Source organism: Phalacrocorax aristotelis, chromosome 5 (assembly GCF_949628215.1).
Source record: "Phalacrocorax aristotelis chromosome 5, bGulAri2.1, whole genome shotgun sequence".
In the NCBI taxonomy this organism is placed as follows: domain Eukaryota; kingdom Metazoa; phylum Chordata; class Aves; order Suliformes; family Phalacrocoracidae; genus Phalacrocorax; species Phalacrocorax aristotelis.
In genome coordinates this window covers 359,041-378,982 of record NC_134280.1, presented here as the reverse complement: position 1 = coordinate 378,982, position 19,942 = coordinate 359,041, and the positions used below count along the sequence as shown (strand labels likewise).

At 39.2% G+C, this 19,942-nt stretch overlaps 1 protein-coding gene across 6 annotated transcripts in view; it reads left to right on the top strand.

Moving 5' to 3' along the window:
* The window catches only part of TANC1 (tetratricopeptide repeat, ankyrin repeat and coiled-coil containing 1), a 119,121-nt gene that overhangs the window by 69,442 nt on the left and 29,737 nt on the right, over positions 1-19,942 (top strand). For all 6 annotated transcript variants that reach the window (XM_075092666.1, XM_075092664.1, XM_075092662.1 and 3 more), the window contains 6 exons: positions 3,385-3,486; positions 6,438-6,559; positions 7,970-8,159; positions 13,645-13,902; positions 17,729-17,854; positions 19,450-19,731. In XM_075092666.1, the coding sequence (XP_074948767.1) occupies positions 3,385-3,486; positions 6,438-6,559; positions 7,970-8,159; positions 13,645-13,902; positions 17,729-17,854; positions 19,450-19,731 (1,080 nt within the window). The remainder of the gene's footprint in view (positions 1-3,384; positions 3,487-6,437; positions 6,560-7,969; positions 8,160-13,644; positions 13,903-17,728; positions 17,855-19,449; positions 19,732-19,942) is intronic.

The window sequence follows — 19,942 nt, the reverse complement described above, 5'->3', positions numbered from 1 at the left end:
ATTCATCACCTACTTTCAGTGTAGGCTTATTAGTTATTAAAGGTGGAGCTTGGAAACACGTCTAGATTCTAGAGCTTCAGTTGCTTAAAAACATGTCAGTGCAGACTTAACCAGTCTAACCAGGGAAGACACTTGGCTGAGATCTTGGCATTTTGTTTTGATTTCAAGTATGTCATGAATTTGATGAAATAAAGGATCTAAAAAGAATGTTTTTTGAAAGCCAAAAACTAGCATGACTTGAAGTTATTGTGGCTTTAGAATTTCTATTTGGTAAATGCTTTTTAAAAAGTCTTCTGAAAGTAGTTTTAATTCTGGGTTATAAACAAAATATGTAACTTGGAAACTATAATGCATTTGTGCAGGTGAAGGATCTGGGACACGAGGCATGTATAGTGTAGTGCTGGTAATTGTTAGTCCTTAAGAATGTTAGTGTGATTTAGGTGCTCCTGATGAAGACCAAGACCCTGCTGTGAGAGGGCCTGGTGTCTTCTCCACTGAACTTAGACAGCAGAGTGAAATGTACTGGGAAAGCAGGAGAGGGATGCAGTAGGAAAGCAAGGGGAGAAGAGCTTCCTCGGAGGAGAGGAGTAGGGAAGTAAGAGAAACTGAGCCTGGCTGGGGCATCAAGTTGCACTGAGATTATGTGATTAAGCATGGTTCTGACAGCAAGCGTGGGCTGGGGCCTGGGTTCCTGTGAGGACAGTTTGGAGTGGGTAGGGTGGAAGGAAAGTTTGTGGGGAAACCTCTCATTCCAGGATCTGGAAGAGCTCCACCAGAGAGCGTGGCAGTCCTGACAGCCAGTCCTTCTGCTGCCAGCTGCTATTTCAAACTGTCAGCGATTCGCTTTGTAGTGCTTAAGTGCTGTTTAATTACACATACGTGAGTATTTTTGTACTTCTCTGGCTTTTTTAGTTAGGTGGGGACAAATGGGGCTCACTTAGTAAGTACCTCTATTCAAGGGTATTTCTCCTTTTTATTGTTCAGTATGAGGTTCCAGTACCTTCTCTGCCTTAGAATCATCGAGTATCTCGAGTTGGAAGGGTCCCATAAGGATCACCGAGCCCAATTCCCTGCTCCTTGCAGGGCTACCTACGGCTAAACCATATGACTAAGAGTGTTGTCCAGGCACTCCTTGAATTCTGCCAGGCTTGGTGCCTCGGGGAGCCTGTTCTAGTGACCCAATCTTCTCAAACAATTCTCGGTTAAAGAATTTGAATAGCTTAAAGACAAAGTTACTGAATTCTTTACAGTCTGATTTTCTGATATTTAGTACTATCTCTGCATTCATCACAGCCTTTTCCATAAACCTTTGGATGCTCATTAGAGGTACATGTTTGGTGTTACACCTTTTTTACTGAATTGATCACAGTGAAAAACATTCCCTTTTTGGAATTCCCAAAATAAAATATTGCTGCCATTTTGTGGTCCCATTTTCCTCTTTCCCTGGATATATAATGCAATCGAGCACTTAAGAGTGTAGCTGTAATACAGTATTTGAGCTGAGTTCCAGCATCTCAACCTCTCCCATTTGAGTTTGACAGCGTTCAGCTTTGAGGTTCTTTGATTTTTTTAATTTTTATTTTTATTTTTGTTAATGACCCTGTAACTAAGTTTAGCATCTGGAGTATCACCAGAAACATTCTTCATGAAACACAACAAGTTCTGCATGCTTGCTTATGAGACTCTGCTTTTATTATTATTATTCATAATAATAATAATAGTAATACAAACATGCAAAATGCCAAAGCGGAATACTGCCAGTAGAATGGTTTCTCTTGTGCTTTGTCACTGTGGTCTAATGTACGTATTTAAAAATCATTTGGCTTCAGCATATCGGACATATTTTCAAGTGAGGAAACTTCCTTTCCTACTCTTATGATGATGTTACACGACAGAGAGAACCTGAGACTGTAGCCCTGTAACATAACAGGCAGTTTGTATTTAAATAAGAAGGAAGAATCACTGTCTGTTGCCAAAGCTGGGGAAATCACAGCAATACCTCTGGTTTAGTATTTTGTTAAGCCCAGCAGTTGACTGTGTTTCTGGGGACTTTCAGCTAATATTTAGGTTCTTCTGGATGAAACATTGGGATTGCCTACCACACCTCAAGCTCACTAAAACCTTGGAAACTTCAAGTGGCTTTGTTACACAAGAAATTGGGATTGTCTGAATGAAAATTTAGGACAAAAATTTGGGTTTGAGTTTTCAGTACCGCTGATGATAATGTTTCCGTTCCCCATACCATTTAAATATCTTAGCTTTCCAGTATGTAACTTCACAAGTTTCCCAGTTTGTGCTTTTCCAAAACTCTTAGTGTTGCAAATGCCTTTATTGATATAAAATTCTGTTGACACATTTTTCAGGATGTGGATAAATATACGGTGGCGTTTCAGTTCTACAATATATTGTGCATCACCGTAGCAGTCTACCTGAGTAGTATCAGTTGCTGAATTAAGATCAGAATTTCACCCGGTGTTTGTAGTGCAAGCAGATGTTTGTTCATTCCGTAGTACCAGTACAATTTTTCTGGTAAACCTTTAGAAGTCAGCATCATCCGCCTTTGGTTAGATAAGTTGTGTAATTAACATTTTCTGTGGTTGCTACTAAACCATATTTAGCAAAGAATAGGACCATAAACAGCCTGAAACCAAAGCATGAAGCTAAAGGTGAGAGTAAAGAGTGAATCACTTTAATTTTTGAAAAGTGTGTGAGTGTGTGAATACACAATTCTCCTTAATGCGGAAAGTGGTATGTTTGAACTTAGTATGTATGTATGTGAACTGGGAATGCTGCTATTTGATGAAACCAGAAACCATTAGTAGCCACTACCGTTTTATTTTGTTAGGGTTTTTTTTTTTTTTTAACTCACCTTCGCCATTCCTCACGGTCAGGGCAGATGTCAGTATTTGGAGAAAGTACACTGTAATATGAAGCTTCTTGGGTTTGAATTATTTAGCGTGTTGATGTTGCAAGCTGTCTGCCTGTAGTGTTTTTCTCCTAGCTTCAAAGATGCCAGTAACAAAGTTATCTTTCTGTTACAATGGAAAATAAAAGCTCTGAACTGAGGAGGCCCATTGAAAGTTGTCTGAGTTTGAACATGAAAAAGTCACTCACTTTACATATACAGGAAGCTTTTTCAGGTGTGTCACAGCAAGCAGATTGGTTTTGTTTTCCAGCAGGCTTTGCATTCTGAAAAGCACAAAGAGAATGTTTCTTTCTCACAAGAGTAGCAGTGCAGCAGCTCGCTAGTCTTTACAGTAGCAGCTGTGTATGTAAGAAATAATTCCTCTACTTGTTTTGCATTGTGGGGGATAGACACTGTATGTATGAAACTTGTGGTCCATCTGGAAAAAATTAGATACATTCATCTCATTCCCATTGCAGGTCCGATCAGGAAGCCCAAGTATGTGGAAAGTCCTAGAGTGCCAGGTGAGGGAGCTCTACCTCTGAAAAAAGGATCAGAGCAAGGAGAAGCCAGTCAAAATGGTAAGAGTCTGTTCAGTGATACTTTACTTGGTAGAACAACTGTTCATTTCAGATAGTGATACAAATAAGCCTGCATAATATAGAAATCTGATTCTTTATTTGTAAGAATGTTTTGCAGATTTAACATGCTTGTGGTAAGGAGGAGACACTTGCCATTATACCTACGTGATCTTTATAATTGTCTCAATTCTTGGAGCTGTGCGTGTACCACAGGCAAAACGATGTCTGGATGCTGTTGATTGCAACATATACCAAAGGCCTACTAGAACTTTTCTGAATTTGCTTTTAATGTAAATTGATTCCAAGTGTGTGCCTCTGCACTGGGTACAACGCTTCACCTCAGAAATTTTGTAAAAGCTTGCTAAATAAGAAGGCAATAGAGGTAGACTCCTGTGTTGGCAAAGCTGGGAACAGCTACCTCCCTAGAGTGTCCTTGGAAAGTTTCATGTTCATTAAATTTGACTTATGAGCGTGGCTTTGACAGTGAATGTCATGGTCAAAGGAAAATAATCCATATATTGGTATACAACTATATGCACCGTAACATGGATTTCATATGCCTTGTATTTTCAGATTAATTTTTCACTTCAGCTGAGCTCATTAAGGCCATTGCATGTAACTGATGAGCTTCCAGCTGAAAAACTTTTTGTTTTCCTTTTGCTTCAATTTTAAAGGAAGCTACAGTTTTAAAAGCAAATGTTTTCTTTTTTTAAAAGCTGCTTATTATTTATACTTACTAGTGAAAATATAACTCATTATAATTGTTTTCACCATCTTCACAGCCATCTTAAGTGCTGGCATTTTATGTCCAACTGTGAGAGTGTGTAGTCCCCGTCCCCCTAATCTGAAGGTGACCATCTCATGCTGATCCTCCTCCCAGAGGAGGGTCCCAGTTGTGCTCCTAGACAGTGAGATTGCTGAAGGTCAAAATTAAACTCTGGTGTTTTAAGATTTAAACGGTGGTTGCTGGGTTGAACGCCTCAGACTCCTGGCTTATTACCTCGGTCGCTGAACTGAATTTGGTACTACCCCTAACATTTACTCAGGCTTGTCAAGTATTAAAATTTAAATGTAATAATAATAACTTTGATAGAAGGAGGAAGATGTGGATTTCATGAACTCTGTAACCTCCAGGATTATAATTTTAAAGATTAATTGTAATCCTTAAAATGACAATTTTACAGAGAAAATATATTTTCCAGTCAAATATTCTAAGACCTGCAAATTTGAAAAATATTCTGAGATGCAAAAGTTTTTGCTGTCTGCTTTCAAAAAAGACACCATTTCATAGACTTCATCCTTTTGGGATTGAGAATCAGATAATTCGATCTTCCAGAGTAAAAACTTAAGCTGTCTACAAAATGAAGAAATATGTGTGTTCAAGTAGATGTTGAGCTGGAGTGAAATAAAGAAGGATAGTTGACTAGTAAACTACTCATGTTTACAAACCATGGGGTTTATGTCACTCATAAAACTGAAATATTGTTGAAGGAATGCTTACTGGTCAATCTGTTCTGTTAAAATCATTGTTTTCTATGTTTTTCTTACAATCTACAGCTTGGGGGAAAACATGCTATTTATTGCAAACACCACAGACTGTCAGCTGTGTCTTATGTGGTTAGACACCATACGCTCTTCATGAAGAGTAAATACTGTCCTGACACTCATTTGGCTTAGCGAAGCAGTAAAGGCAAGACCAAAGTAAGAGGGGCAGTTCAGCCTTTCCCCCCGCCTCTGCTGGTTGGTAGTGTAGGGGGCAGTGCGGGTGAGAGGCTCATCTGTCCTCTTTTAAACTTCATCAGTTAGCTGCTTCACCCTTCCTCCAAGGCAGTTCAAATTTCTTGTTGCATGAAGTCTCCAAATTTTAAACTGATAAAACGGTTTGCATGTTCCTGCTACCTCCCACTTGTGTGGGGATGACATCCAGCAGCTCAGCGCCTTGCCCAGATGGTGCTGTTTGGGAAGTAGCGGGTCGGCGCTCCTGCTTTCTCCCTGTTTGCAGGGTCAGGTGGTAGCTGCCGCAGCCAGTGGTCCTGTAGCTGAGAATCCCTGCTGCGAGCTATTTTTCAGAGTGGTTAGGTGATGCTCCTTAATTACTTTGTTTATACCTGAGGATGGGACAGGCCTCCATACTGTTCTTTTTTTAATGGACAGAAGAAATAAATACTATATAAAAGTTTCTGCTAGGGAAGAGTGTTACAGGTTGGTAGGTGGTGCCAAACTGTTGGCACCAAAGGAAGGAAATGGCAGAAGATGCTGGTTTGTGAGATTATGTTAGCAACAGGTGTTTTCCTAAGCAGATCTGTGATTGGCTGCTCCTGTTGGAGGTTGCCTCATTTTGAACTTTGTCTCATTATATCTCTTGGACACCAAAAGACATTTTAAAGCACCATACTGATAAAAGTAAATATTTTTGCAACTGGAAAAGCTGGGACATTTAGAACTGGTGTCACATCCTTTGCATAGCAAGCACAACAAAAATGTATGGTACTAGTTGTAGTGCTAACTGTGAGGTTACAGAGCATCTGTGTTATTAACCTCTACTTTTCACCTTTTTAACATTACAGAAAACTTTATAAAAAATTACTGGAACAGAATTTCAGTCTGCCACTGAGCTTTGATAGTGTTGAATTTAATGCTGCCGTTAGGAATATGATCGCATGGATCATCAGCCCGGTGATGAGCTGGTTGCACTTAACCATTTTTGTTTTGACTGGCAGGGTGGAGTGTTTTTCTCCTGTAGATTTGTGCAGGTATGCAGAGGATCCAAGACCCACCAACAATTTAAGGTCTAATGAACGAAAAGTTTAAATGGCGTTACCTTCTCTGTTAGCTATGTTTTTGACAGAAGAACTGGTGTTTACATTTGATTGTACTTTTTCTACCTCTTATGACAGTTTCCAAATATAAGACACTAATCTTCACCAACTTTCTTCCCCCCTACACCAAAGCAAAGCCTGATAAAGACTCGAGCTGTTCTCCTGCAGCACAAGAACTGATGACAAGATTGGGTTTTTTACTGGGAGAAGGGATCCCAACTTCTGCTCATGTAGAAGAGAAAAATGAAGTCATGGTAGGATAATGGAAAATAATATACTTAATGTTCATCCTATTTCTGAAATGACTAATGTTATTTCCTCTCTTTGCCAGTTGCAGTTACTTGATACTTACCAAAATACAATCCATTTCAGTAGATATATGGTAATAGAATTGTAAATTAATTATAACAATTGTGAGTTGATCTTGCATTCTTAAAAAAAAAAAAAAAAAATAGACTTGTCGTCATTCCTGGAAGTTCAATCTAATTTACTGTGAATGTGAATTGCTTCTAGGGTTTTCTCTGCCTTATTTTAGTATTTAAGAGGAACATTTCTTTCCCTTTATTCTCAGTGATGTGTAACAATGGGAAATGTCAGTGGTTTGTTAAAATAGGGGCATGCTTTATGGATTGTGTGTGTTTGTTTCTTCCTAAGAAGTTCGCTTCCATTTGAAAGTCTTTTGCTGTCATTTGGGGGCAGAGGAACTGGGGAGAAGCAAGAAGCTACTATCCATATGACACTCACTGCTAGCCAAAACTGCACAAAAAATACCAATCTCTTTCTTCCCCTGCCTCTCTCCACTTTTAGTCCCAGGCCTCATAAATCTTAGTGCATCAGTCTAGATTTCATCGATTGACCTGTTGGAGCAAGGCCAGGGGAGGGCCACAAAGATGATCAGAGGGCTGGAGCACCTCTGCTTTGAAGACGGGCTGAGAGATTTGGGTTTGTTCAGCCTGGAGAAGAGGAGGGTCCAGGGAGACCTTGTTGCAGCCTTCCAGTACCTGAAGGGAGCCTACAGGACAGCTGGAGAGGGACTTTTTACAAGGGCACGTAGTGATAGGACAAGGGGTAATAGTATTAAACTGAAAGCAGGTAGATTTAAATTAGATACAAGGAAGAAGTTCTTTGTTGTGAGGATGGTGGCACACTGGCACAGGCTGCCCAGAGCAGCTGTGGATGCCCCATCCCTGGGGCGTTCAAGGCCAGGCTGGACGGGGCTTTGAGCAACCTGCTGTAGTGGAAGGTGTCTCTGCCCTTGGCAGTGAGTTGGAACTAGATGATCTTTAGGTCACTTCCAAACCAAACCAGTCTATGATAGCAACATGTGAATAAGACTGCAGATCTGGTGTTTTTAACCCAAAGAGTAAACACTGGGGGTGGAGGACAGGGGTATCCAATAAAATGATTAATAGAGAAGAAATGTGCCTCACTGGAACTCTTCCACTGAACTGTGAAATTCCTTTATTTCTTCAGAAGTGGCTTCTTAAGACTAATTTGAAAACATGTCATTCAGGTTCCCAATCAAGATAAAGCTTCCGGGTAAAGTTTTTGCTTGAAAAATGGGCTCTTTGTTCTTACTCTGTTTCACCTTGATGTTTCTAATTTTCAGCACAGTAGTGTGCTGCTTCCTGTGCAATAACTCTTCATTTTTCTTCATGTTGCAGTGTAGTGTAGCCAGTCAAGGAGTGAGTCCATGTTCTACCCTCACAAGCAGCACCACATCACCCAGCACTGATAGTCCCTGCTCAACTCTTAATAGCTGTGTTGGCAAAACAGCAGCTAACAAAGGTAGTCCCTGTGGAACCATTAGTAGCCCTAGCTCCACCCTGGAAAGCAAGGACAGTGGAATTATAGGTAAGAATCTTAATTAGTAATGCAATTAATAGAAATTAATCTTATTCTAATAGTATAAGTCTGAATAGCTGCTTTGTAACATCGTGTTCGATTTTGTTGTCCATGTATCCAGTTTCAAATCCTCTGTTCTTGAAAGATTGAAATCATATGATTTGGCTATAACAGTTGCTGTTGTTAGGTGTGCATCTCTCTTCTTTTGTTTTCTTGGTGCGGTTCTAATTTCTTCATGTTTTCCTTTAAAATCATTGATCTCCTATTTTGCTCCATTTCTTATGTTCTTCTACCTTTTTCCTTTTCTGTTATATATGTCTCTACAATGTATTTCATAATAGCGAAGCACAGCATAGCTTGAAGCTGGTTTAGTTTCCAGCTGAGGGAAAAATAGTTGATGCTGCTCCTTAGGAGAATAACCTAAACAAAACTGTTTAAAAACAGTGCAAACTTTTGAGTAATTGGCATGAAAATGAAGCTAAAATGGGGCATCATGGAAGAGGTGAAACTGTGTGATCCTCCACTGAACAGATGACTGCACTGAGGCTATATATGCTTCTACTATGGGGAGTGAGTTACCTTTAGAGAGGCACCTGCCATCGCATGGCCAGCTGTTACGTAGCTCCTTTTACCAACTAGCTGAATATTTCAGTAAGTCTGTTCAGTGCTAAAGAAAAGATCTAAATTCTTTACTGCCTCATTTGTGCCATCTTCCCTATTTCTGTTCCCTGCCCTAATGGGTCTTTGTCTGTACCGCTATCTACCTATACCTTTGAGCACCCAGGGCGCTGCTTTAATATTATTTCCTGGAAGGTCAGACTAAGATGTAAAAAGCATATTATTCACATTGTTACAAACTGTTGTAGGAGGGTTTGTTCTTCTTTATTGGTTTAGTCCATTTTTTCAAAAATGCTGACTCCTTAACCAATCGATGCCTATTAAGATTGATTTTGTAACAGTTGTTCAGCTTACCAACAAAAACAAAGCACAGAATACCACCTAACCTGATACATTCTCAGTATACAAAAGTGAGCTTTCAGTTTTATTTAAGTCTAGCTGATGGACCAAATTTAGGGAGGCTGAAAAAGGGAAGCAATTCTAAATCTTAAATTCCTAGATTTGACAAAGTAAGTCTTTGTGAACTTAGTACTTTTTTGTTTACAAATTTTTGTTTATAGGGGGAATTCCAAGTGATAGTGGTCTCTGCCTGCCATGATGAATACTAGCATGATGATCATTGGTGTAGTGCTTGCCAAGAAGTAGTGATAATACGTGTTTTCATAACCCAGTTCATAACACTTTACCCTGACTTAGTAGGTGTTCTTACATTTTATAATAAAGTGACGTAATTAATAATCATAAGTTATGACATATTACTTACTGATCAGTTACCCTAAAAGAAATGTTCATCATGGGTCAAAAGACTAATTTGTATAACACTTAAGTACGTCAGTTTTAGAAAATTATTTTGTGAACTCATTCCATCGTAGATTGTCCACAGTCAATTTTGTGTAAGATCTAATTTTGAGATAGCATTAACATTTTCATGTTAAGGAAAGTTTACATCAGAATTGTTGCTCTTGGGTTCACAGATTTCAGTCATTGCCTGACTTGAGAGTAGAGTATATTAATTGCAGGTTTTGTCAGAATTTAGGGTTTCCCAGTGTGTTTACACTGCAACTATAAAACAGTATATTGGTGTAAAAACACAGCAATGTACAACTAGAAGAACAGTAATGGCTTTTGTTGCAAAAAAACATTTCTCTATCAGTATACCATAGTGTTTTATAGGGGTTTTGCTTTTTTAATAAAGAGTTTCTGAATGACAGAGGGATCTGTGAGAGTTGTGCCATTAAAAGAAAACAGGCTTCCCAGATATGACACAGTTACAAAGATACTTCTACCTTCATAAATGTGTGTACGCTTAAGCTTTTACTAGCTCTGTAAGTGATGTGTAGACTGTTAGACATTGCTGCTTAGGCGTGTTTCTTAAAAATTTGGGACCTTTGTTAAAGCTTCTCCAAGTGGTGAGTGCCTTTTCCAAACCAACATGACTCCTCTTTTATAACACTTAGTTGTTTGGAGATCTAAACCAGCATGTTCGTTCATTTGTTTAAAGGTAGTGCACTGAAAAACTTAGTCGACCTTGCAGAAAAGTTTAAGGACTGCATAGTGGTTTGCATGCAACTTTTGTTTATATCAGAGAGAGTTGCATCAATATGAATATAAAAATTGACATTAGTAATACACTAAACTGCTTCTCTGGTATGTGAAGGGGGTAAAAGGGATCCTGTTTTCTCTGTTAAATGCATACTTTCAGCCTTACTGAGCTCTTCTGTGAGGTACTTCAGCCCAGGGGAGGGATGCATGCCTGTTTTGTACGTGCAGTTTAATGTCACAGAAGATGTATTTCTTGTGCATGGTCTTGATGATTCTTACTTCTTATGTTGGACTTGATGATCTTAGAGGTCTTTTCCAGTCTTAATGATTCTGTGCAGATACTTTATGAAGTCTTGGAATAAATACATTTACAGTATCAGTAATGCATAGTTCATCCAAGCCTATAGAAGCAGCTGCTGGTTTTGGAGTGGAATGGGTTCCTTCCTTCTTTCCTTCCAGAAAGACAGGGTAATAGGCTGGAGCTCTGTCCTTTAACCTTCTTTAGAACCTCTTGAGTGATAGCATCCCTTCTCTCACCTGGATAGATGTAGATACTGATATCAGCCTACTACTCACGCTTTGCAAGCTTAAAATATTCTATGGGTATGTCCATATTCTCAACGGGGTCAGAACTAGCCTCGTGTTTGTTTAAAATAGTATATTGGCAAGACAACTACATCATCCATTGTATAACTTTGTAAATACTAATAACTTTAAGAAAATATTTTTGAACCCAGTGATAGAAGTTGCTTATTGAAACAATGAAAAGGAAGGAATTTCAAACATAGGAGAAACATGAAAATAAGCCCTTTATTATACAGGGAGAACAGAGGATGGTGGAGTTGTGAAGCGTATGAGTGTGAGAGCAGGGGGAAGAACCCTAGAGCAGACAGGAGGGTGGAGATGAACTCCTGTATAGCTCCTTCAGTCGAGTATATGTGGTTCATGATCATGGGACCTTGTGAAAATCACCTGCCACAGTTCAGTGGAGCTGTCATTCATGTCTCGAATTCAGGGAGAATTTGAACACCCCTTGTCCCTTGGCAACCCACGTCAGCACCCCTTAGATCTATAAAGGCATGAAATCAAGGAGCGAAATAAGAGGCACCTCTCTGATAAGTGACCCACGTTTTTGTTTTACAAATACAAATGTGTCTGTGCATTCAAATTTGTTGTTAGTAGTAAATGTGCATTTAAAATTATGTTTAGCAAGTGTATGTTTTCTAATGTCTTTGACAGAGTTCATCCAACCAGGAAAATAGCTTGCTGTTTCATGCTACTTACATGGGCTTCCATTGTGTTTCTACTCCCACTATGTTTTCTGGGCCAGCAGACTCTGATGGGAGATCTGTCCTTTCTCCCTTTCCCTCTTTTTTACTTATGGTTCAGGTTTCTTTTAGTTTTCTGATGTTTTATTGCTGTTGTTGAATCCCTCTTTGCTTCAATTGACGTTGACATAATAGTAGTGGAGGCAGGTTTTAATCTTCAGCAATGGGCTAAGTAGGAGAAGACTGGGCTACTGGCCAAAATGTAAGCTTTTCTGGATACTTGCCACTGTTTCAGCATGGAAATCTTGAGCAGCAAGGTTTCCTGGTGCTACATTTCACTCCAGGAGGAATCATAGTTTAAGTATTTCATACTTCAGGAGGAACCAGATTTTTTTGACACGACCATAAAAATGAAATAGATTGTATTTCTGTATGACAAATTAGAGCTGTGTGCAAAAGTTAATGGAATGTCCAAAAAGCTTTTTCTTCTGTTGCCTCTAAAACGTATATCACATTATTGGTATTTCTTAGAATACGAGCTCTTGAATTTAACCATCAGATCTTAAATTTCTTGTGAACGTGAGGCTAAGCTGGAAGAGTGCAAACTTTTACGAGTACCTCATTGTCCTGCAAGGCTGACGCTGCAGTGCAGTTGATGTGAGAGAAGAATAGTTGGTGCTTCTGACTGGACAAGCTCCAGGGTTGTAAGGAGCAGTCTGTGCGTTTGCACTTTGTTAGCGGTGTAATATGTCAGAACGTTTTACTTCATGATTTGGTCAGTTGAGTGTAGGATCACCACATATAATCAATCATCTTTTAACATTTAAACTTTTAGCCTAGGGAGGACCCACAGTTCAGATAAATATTATTATTTGAACTGGCATTAATTTTTTTCCCCTTAATTTTTTTTTTAATCCTGATGCCCTTTCATCCTATATTGTATTTTACTCTGTTGCATTCAGGTGTTCAAAAGGCATTGGGTATTGGCTTAACATTTAGTAACTATTCTTTGTTCATTTATTTTGTGAGAATTTATTGTGTTGAAGAAGTTTTAAATGAAACAGTAATTTCACTATTAAACATACAAAAACCAGTATGTATTTACTAAGTGTTCTTATGCGAGCACGTTAGGATAGTTTTATCAAACATTACTCAAGTATGTCTTTAGGAGTATAAATTCTTCACACCTTCAGTTACTGCGGGAGGCCTTGATTAACTACAATCTGAAGGAACTGAAGAGGCACTCCAATAACCCTCAGCTACCAAACCGCAATATTTGGAGCACTCTATGTAATGCAGTTAGTGTTGTTTCAGTTTCTGTTGAGTGAATCACTACAGCAGTGGAAAACTACTGTTCTGTAATACAGCATCCAAAACCACCTGTGTGGTCTTTAGTTGTCTTTTAGCCATGGATCTGTCTAGGTTCACAATATACAGGATGTCTGGTCAGAAGGTGGCTTGTGGAAAGCCTCCGAACTTTGGAAGAGCTGTAAGTTTTTTCAAATAATTGAATTTTGAGTTATTTTTGTAAAATAATAGTCTTTAAAAATGTGAGTTATCAAAAAGATGCATTTAAAATTTTTTCTTACTCTAGATGCCATTTTTACTCTTAATGAGCTTTTGTTGTCCTCATGCTTACATGCTTACAGAGTGGTTTAAAAATTGGCAAGATATGTTATAGAATTTTAATTTTTAAAAGAAGTTGAGACAAGTTTTGGTGAAGTAGTAGATTCTTCATAGAAAGTCATAAATGTTTTGGTGGTTGTTCCCCCCAAACCCCCCGACCCCAGCACAAATACATAGATTTAAAGATACACCTGGATTCTTCAGAACATTTTCTTGCTTCCTTTCTCAGGTGTTTTTCCCAATCTGAGAAACTGTGTTGTTTGTCTCTTTTAGATAAATAATATTCCTTAAATTTAACAAAATAGCCAGTGAAGAAATACTGGAGTATCTGCTGGCCCAAAATGCCATTTGAGTGTGCAAACTACAACACATGTTAATGTGAGTGCACCGTTTTCCTCTTCTGTGTACTTTAGTTGGGTTTTTTTTTCTCTCTTTTTAAGCAACTGTAACAAGTTCATCAGAAAATGATGATCGTAGTGGATCCAGTTTGGAGTGGAGCAAGGATGGGAGTCTCAGAGCTGGAAAACATCAAGGGATTAGTCACGATCGAAGAACAGATAACTGTTCACCAGTTGCAGAAGAGGAAGCCGTTGGATCTGCTGAGAATTTGCCAAAAGTACCACCAACAGGAGAGGGTCCTGTTCCTTATGCTCAAAGTTCTGGTTCTTTAATAATGCCTCGTCCAAACTCTGTTGCAGGTAAAGTCCTGAAGTAGAAAAAATGGTATTCTTAATGATAGGATGTTTCTGTTGAATCTTTCTGTTGGAGTTACTTTCATATTAAGAGCGTATGTTTTTATAGCAGAAAAAGAGAAAAGCATAGGCTCTAAACTGAATAGATGAGCATTACCTAAGTTGTTTAAAATTGCTTCTTAGTAGGTATTGGTTAGGTCAGGACTTTAGGAACACTTTAAAAGTCCATCAGTCATTCTAGGACTGTACCTGGTGTCAACTAATCCTTGAGTTTGTTGCTTTTGTGTATGCTTGCATTTGCTAGATAGGTATATCGACTAACATTAAGATCAAAATCATTCTTTGATCCCTGTTGAACAAGTGACGTGTATATTTTTTAAAGAATTATGTGAAATCCTGCCTTCTAGTTGAACCACTTATTCAGAAAATGTGAGTCTGTTCAGTTGTGATAGAAAAAATAATGGTAAGGTCACATACATATCTAAGTGTTGTGAAACAGACAAATCTCTGAAAAAGCACTGCTGACTTGATATCTATTAGTAGAACCCATCAAATTCTAACAGTGATGGGCAATTTGCTTACATAAATATAATCCTGCAAGAAAAATGTCTTGATAGTGTTCAGAAGTATGGGTGCCATGTGTGTGGTGGTAGGTTTAGCTAACTAAAAATTCCAAGTTAAAAGATGAAACAAAAATAGATGCGCAAAGGCAAAATTTTGGCAAAGAATGTGCTAGCAATTTTGATTAGAATCTTTTAAGTTCTGACAATACCACTTTAAATTTGGAAGTTGTAATATGAGCACTAGTTCTGTGTTTTTGTTGTGAAAGCACAAACACATTGGTGCAGCTGGGGGAAAAGACCCTCAAGATCATTGAGTCCAACCGCTAACCTATCGCTGCCAAGTCCACCACTAAACCATATCTTCAAGCATGATGAAGACGACATTCCAGCTCCGCGTCATATGTCAAGCCTCATGTGTTCTGCTCTGATTATGATTTGGAACATTTGTATAGCTTGTGTGTGATTCATGTTTTTTCCGCATACTTGATTTGCACATCTCTTTGAAATTAGTGCCTTTTGGAGATGGACACCGTTTTTTGCTAACTGTAGGTCATGACAGGGGAGGAAGCAGCAACCACCTTTTCATGGGTATTATAGCACTACTGCACAAACTTTGGGGAATTTCACTCTGAACCAAATGGCTTTGTTGGCAGAGAGGACTGCAGTAACTGCCCTTTCATTGTTATTCCTGTCTGAAATATAGATCCCCAGATTTAACTTCGGCTTCTCATAGACTTAAAAGTACCTGAATTTTCCAAATGGTAAAAAAGCATGCACTACTTTAGGCTGTAAGGGCCCCTGGAGGTTTCTGGTCCACCGTCTCACTGGAAGAGTTTGCTCAAGGTCTTGTTCGGTTGAGTGTTGAGTAACTCCAAGGATTAATATCCGCCTTGTCTTTGGGCAGCTTTTTTGGGTATCCTCACTGAATTTTCTTCCTTTATATCCAGTGTGTACTTCCTGTGTTCCAACCCATGTTCATTGCCTGTCAGCCTATTACTGTGCTCCTCCAAGAAGAGTCCAACTGTGGCCTCCTGTTAGGTAAAGAATGATAATAAGCTGCTACCTTAGCCATCTCTGTTCAGAGCTGAATAAACTCGGTTCAAACCTGAGACCTCCCTCCCAGTCTGATGCAAAGAAATTCTGCCAAGTCTCTTGTATTTTTAAAGTGACATCCACAGGAGCATTGTCTTTTTTTCTTTGGCTCTTTTTCTAGTCTTTAAATCTTTCATTTCATTCATTTAGTATTCATCCATTACATTCAGAATTTCTTTCATTGCTGTAAATTTGGGCTGGACTTCAATTTTCAGGCTGGACGACTACTACTTTAGTACTGAACACCTTGACTCTGAACGTCCCACTGCAAACCCATTCACATCTTACAGCTTGGATCTGTAGGTTTGACTTCCCTGCTTTACCCCAGGAAGAGATGATACTCAGTTAATGCTCAGTAGGTCTGTATCTTTCTTGTACCGGGGAGCGCAGAACTGGACACAGTACTCCCAATGTGGTCTCACTGGTGCTGAGCAGAGAAGGAGGATTGCCGCCCTGAACCTGCTGGCAACACTCTTCCTAATGCAGCCCAGGATGCTGTTGGCCGCTTTTCCCACAAGGGTGTATTGCGATATTACGGTCAGCTTGTTCACCAGCAGCACTGGAAGGTCCTTCTCTGCACAGCGCTTTCCAGCCTGTCATCCCCCATTGTGTACTGATGCCTGGGGTTACACCTTCTCAGCTGGAGGACTCTGCATTTCCCTTGCTTGAACTTCATGAGATCCCATTCAGCCCAGTTTTCCAGCCTGTCAAGGTCCATCAGAATGCCAGTACGATCATCTGGCACATCAGCCATTCCTCCCAGTTTTGTATCATCTGCAAACTTGGTGAAGTTGCACTGTCCCATCATGTAGGTCATTAATGGAGATGCTAAACAGACCTGGACCCAGGGTTAACTGCTGGAGTGCACTGCTAGTGAGTTGTCCCCAGCTGGACCATGTGCCACTGATCACAATCCTCTGTGCTCATCCAGTCGGCCAGGTTTGGGTCCACTTCACTGTGCACTTACATAACCTGTACTTCATCAGCTTGTCCATGACAGTGTTATGGGAGACAGGGTCAGAAGCCTTACTGAAGTCAAGGTAGACGACATCCACAGCTCTCCCCCTTCTACCAAGCCATCATCATCTTATAGTATCATAGAATCACAGAATGGTTTGGGTTGGAAGGCGCCTTTAAAGATCATCTGGTTCCAACCCTCCTGCTGTGGACAGGAGCATCTTTGACTAGATCAGGTTGCTAAAACCCCCATCCACCTTGTGTTCAGTTAAAAGCTCCTTGCAGGCCTCCTGCCATATTTGCTTTATTTCTTACCTGTCAGGATGGCCCTTTCTTGAGCTTGCAGGAGGTTATCCTTGAGTGTCAACCAGCTCTCTTGGATCCCTCTTCTCTCCAGGACTACATGGCATGGGATTCTTCCAAGCAGAGCTCTGAAGAGGTCAAAGTCCATCCTCCTGAAATATGGTGTGCTCCTGCTTTTCGCTCTGCTCTCCCCTATTAGGATCCTGAACTCCGTCCAGCAGAGCATCTTTTTGGCTTCTCAGTTGCCTATGTTGGGAAGCTGTTGTCAACGTGCTCCAGAAATCCGAATTGCTTATGCCCTGCTACGTTGTCCCTCCAACAGATGGAAGGCTTTGGATTTGATATCAGCTTGAAAACTGCTTTTTTTTTTTTTTTTATATGTGAATATTCATTTGGTTTATTTCTGGTGAAAAAGTCATATCCCTGATATAACTTGTCAAATATGCTCTCTGAATTATGAGTTGTTCTTTTGTATAGCAATCATTTTGGTTTAAAAATTGAAGATAATTAAAAAACGTTATCCAGAATTCTATAGCATTCAAAAAGAATATAAATATTTCCTCACAGAAAGTATACTAGCAGCTGGTATCTGAACCTGTTCCTAACACTTCTGACCTCACTGGTATGGTTGTTCTCATAGTGAAAAACGAAACTATTAATGTGAGAACTGTTTAACGCATGAGGAAGTTAAGGCAGACATGAGGGCCATCTGAAAGGGGAAAAATCCAACTAAATATTTAGTGAACTTGATGGAAAAGCATTTTGCAAATGTTACAACATGAATGGCTTAAACCACTGCCATTGTCTGGAAAAACTTAGCTGTAAGTACTATGTTGAGGAAAGAACTGTAATAAATAATAATGTTCTTTGTAACTTATCCTGAGAGAAAAATAAGCTTCAATCCTTTAATACTCTAGCAACAAGTTCAACCAAACTGGAAGATCTGAGTTATTTGGATGGACAAAGAAATACTCCTTTACGCACTTCAATTCGCTTACCTTGGCACAACACTGCTGGCGGAAGAGTGCAGCAGGAAAGTAAAGGTATACATATTTACATCTGCATCTGTCTTGGCACAGTCATACAGTTCTTCAGTAGTTCTGTAACATGGACGTTCTGTGATCTTTGTAAACACCCCCATCCCACAAAGTGTTACTTTGAGTAAGAGCGCTCCTGAGATCGCTCAGCATGTCTGAATATTAGGTGCTTGCTTACACCTTTTCCTGCATAGTGCTGCGGTTGAATGTGTGGCTTTTAATAAGAAATCAGTGTATTGTTTATCGAAGTGTGCACGGGCAGTGCAGCACAGATCATATGAATCTCCAAACTGAAGGTGTGTGATACCAGTGTTCAGGAACTCTACTGAATATTTTATTGACTGCCAGATTTCATCATGTGATGTTCAGATAAGAGTGTACTGCAACTTAAGAAACACTACGCTGAATTTAAAATCTTCAAGAGGCTGTTACTAGAATTCTGTTTTAGGAAGAAAACTGATCTGATGCCATGAGACTTATTTATGACAGATACATACTTTGATATCTCTGGTCTTTGAGTCTGAAAATAGCAGGTTTATGTTAAATGCAAGAGATGTATGCAATTTTTTGTTTTCTTCTCTTAAGTGACTTAGTCATCTGCAGGCTCTGTTAATTTAGCAGTGTTGGAAATGGTGATTTATACTGCTTAAAGAACCACTGTCAAAGGTAACGGCAAAAGTGGATTTCTTGTAATACAGTGTTATAAAATGTGACTTAACGAAGTTAAGGAGTCAAGTGCATCTGTCACAACAATAACAATTAAAAGCAGAAAAATTTAAGCAAATTCCTGGTAAAACCGATCTTGAGAACGTATAGAAATGCTGTGCAGTCCTCTTTCATTTATGATTTTTCACAGTTGTAGAATAATGCTGAAACAGCATATATGTAACATTAGATTTGGTTAATGAATCCTGAGAGCATTATATTAGGGAACATTATTATTTCTGTAAATTTTAACGTATTTTATGCAACCAAACCCGAATTTTTCTTCTCTCTCTTAAGTCTTGTCAGGTGTTTGCCAAGTGTATAGATCAAAGTAATCGAACACGACTACAGTTTCAGCTGTGCTGGGCAATTGTTGTTCTTGTGGCTTCAAAAGTACAGAAAAACAGGGTAGTAATATTTTTTTTAACATTAGTTTAAAAATATGGGTTTTTAAAAACAGAAGGATTTATTTATTCTCTGTACCTTTTTCTGTTTCTCTGTAAGTGTCTTTACAGACCTGAAGACCTGGCACTGAGATACTCAGCAGTGTAGTTCACTCTAAACTGAAAAATGTTTGGCACGTCCCCATTTCTAGAATTATTAATGCATTTTTAAAAAAACTTTTGGGTTCTGCAACTTATTAACTCAAGTTCAATTGAAGAAAAAATCTTCAGATTATCCTTGTAGCTTCTCTCCTCTTGAGTTCAGTTCATGTAAGAATTACGGAGCTGACCTGAATTGAGCAAATCAATCCTTGTTTTTGTGATGAAAGCGCTAAGTCTGATTTTGAATGATATTAACAATGTCACTGAATGAAATGGTCTTCTGAAACAGTGCTGGTTTATTGCATGTCAAGTTTTTTCTAACAGACTTTCCTCCCTGCTACTTCTTCTCAGCTCGTTTCATCCCCTATAAGCCTCAAGACATTTTGCTGAAGCCACTGTTGTTTGAAGTGCCAAGCATAACAACAGACTCAGTGTTTGTTGGAAGAGAATGGCTGTTTCAAGTGATTGAAGAAGAATTGAAGAATACTGATCCAGCAGAGAACAGGGGAGCAGTCATTACTGGAAATGTGGGATTTGGGAAGACTGCCATTATTTCACGGCTGGTGGCACTTAGCTGCCATGGAAGTCGCATGAGGCAAATAGCTTCAAATAGCTCTAATTCATCCCCCAAAAGTATGTTCTTTTCTGCGTAGTTGTTTGGGTTATCATACTGATAAGAAGAATAAAATGTTTGGTTTTTTGGCTTAAAGTAGTCAGGCCTCATCAACTCCATTGCAAATACTTGTTTCCTCCAGAGAGGAAAGGAAACTGTTAAAATTGTATGCTTTGACAAATACCTTCCACGTAATATAGCATGGGCTCAGCCCATCAAAAGAGGCACTAA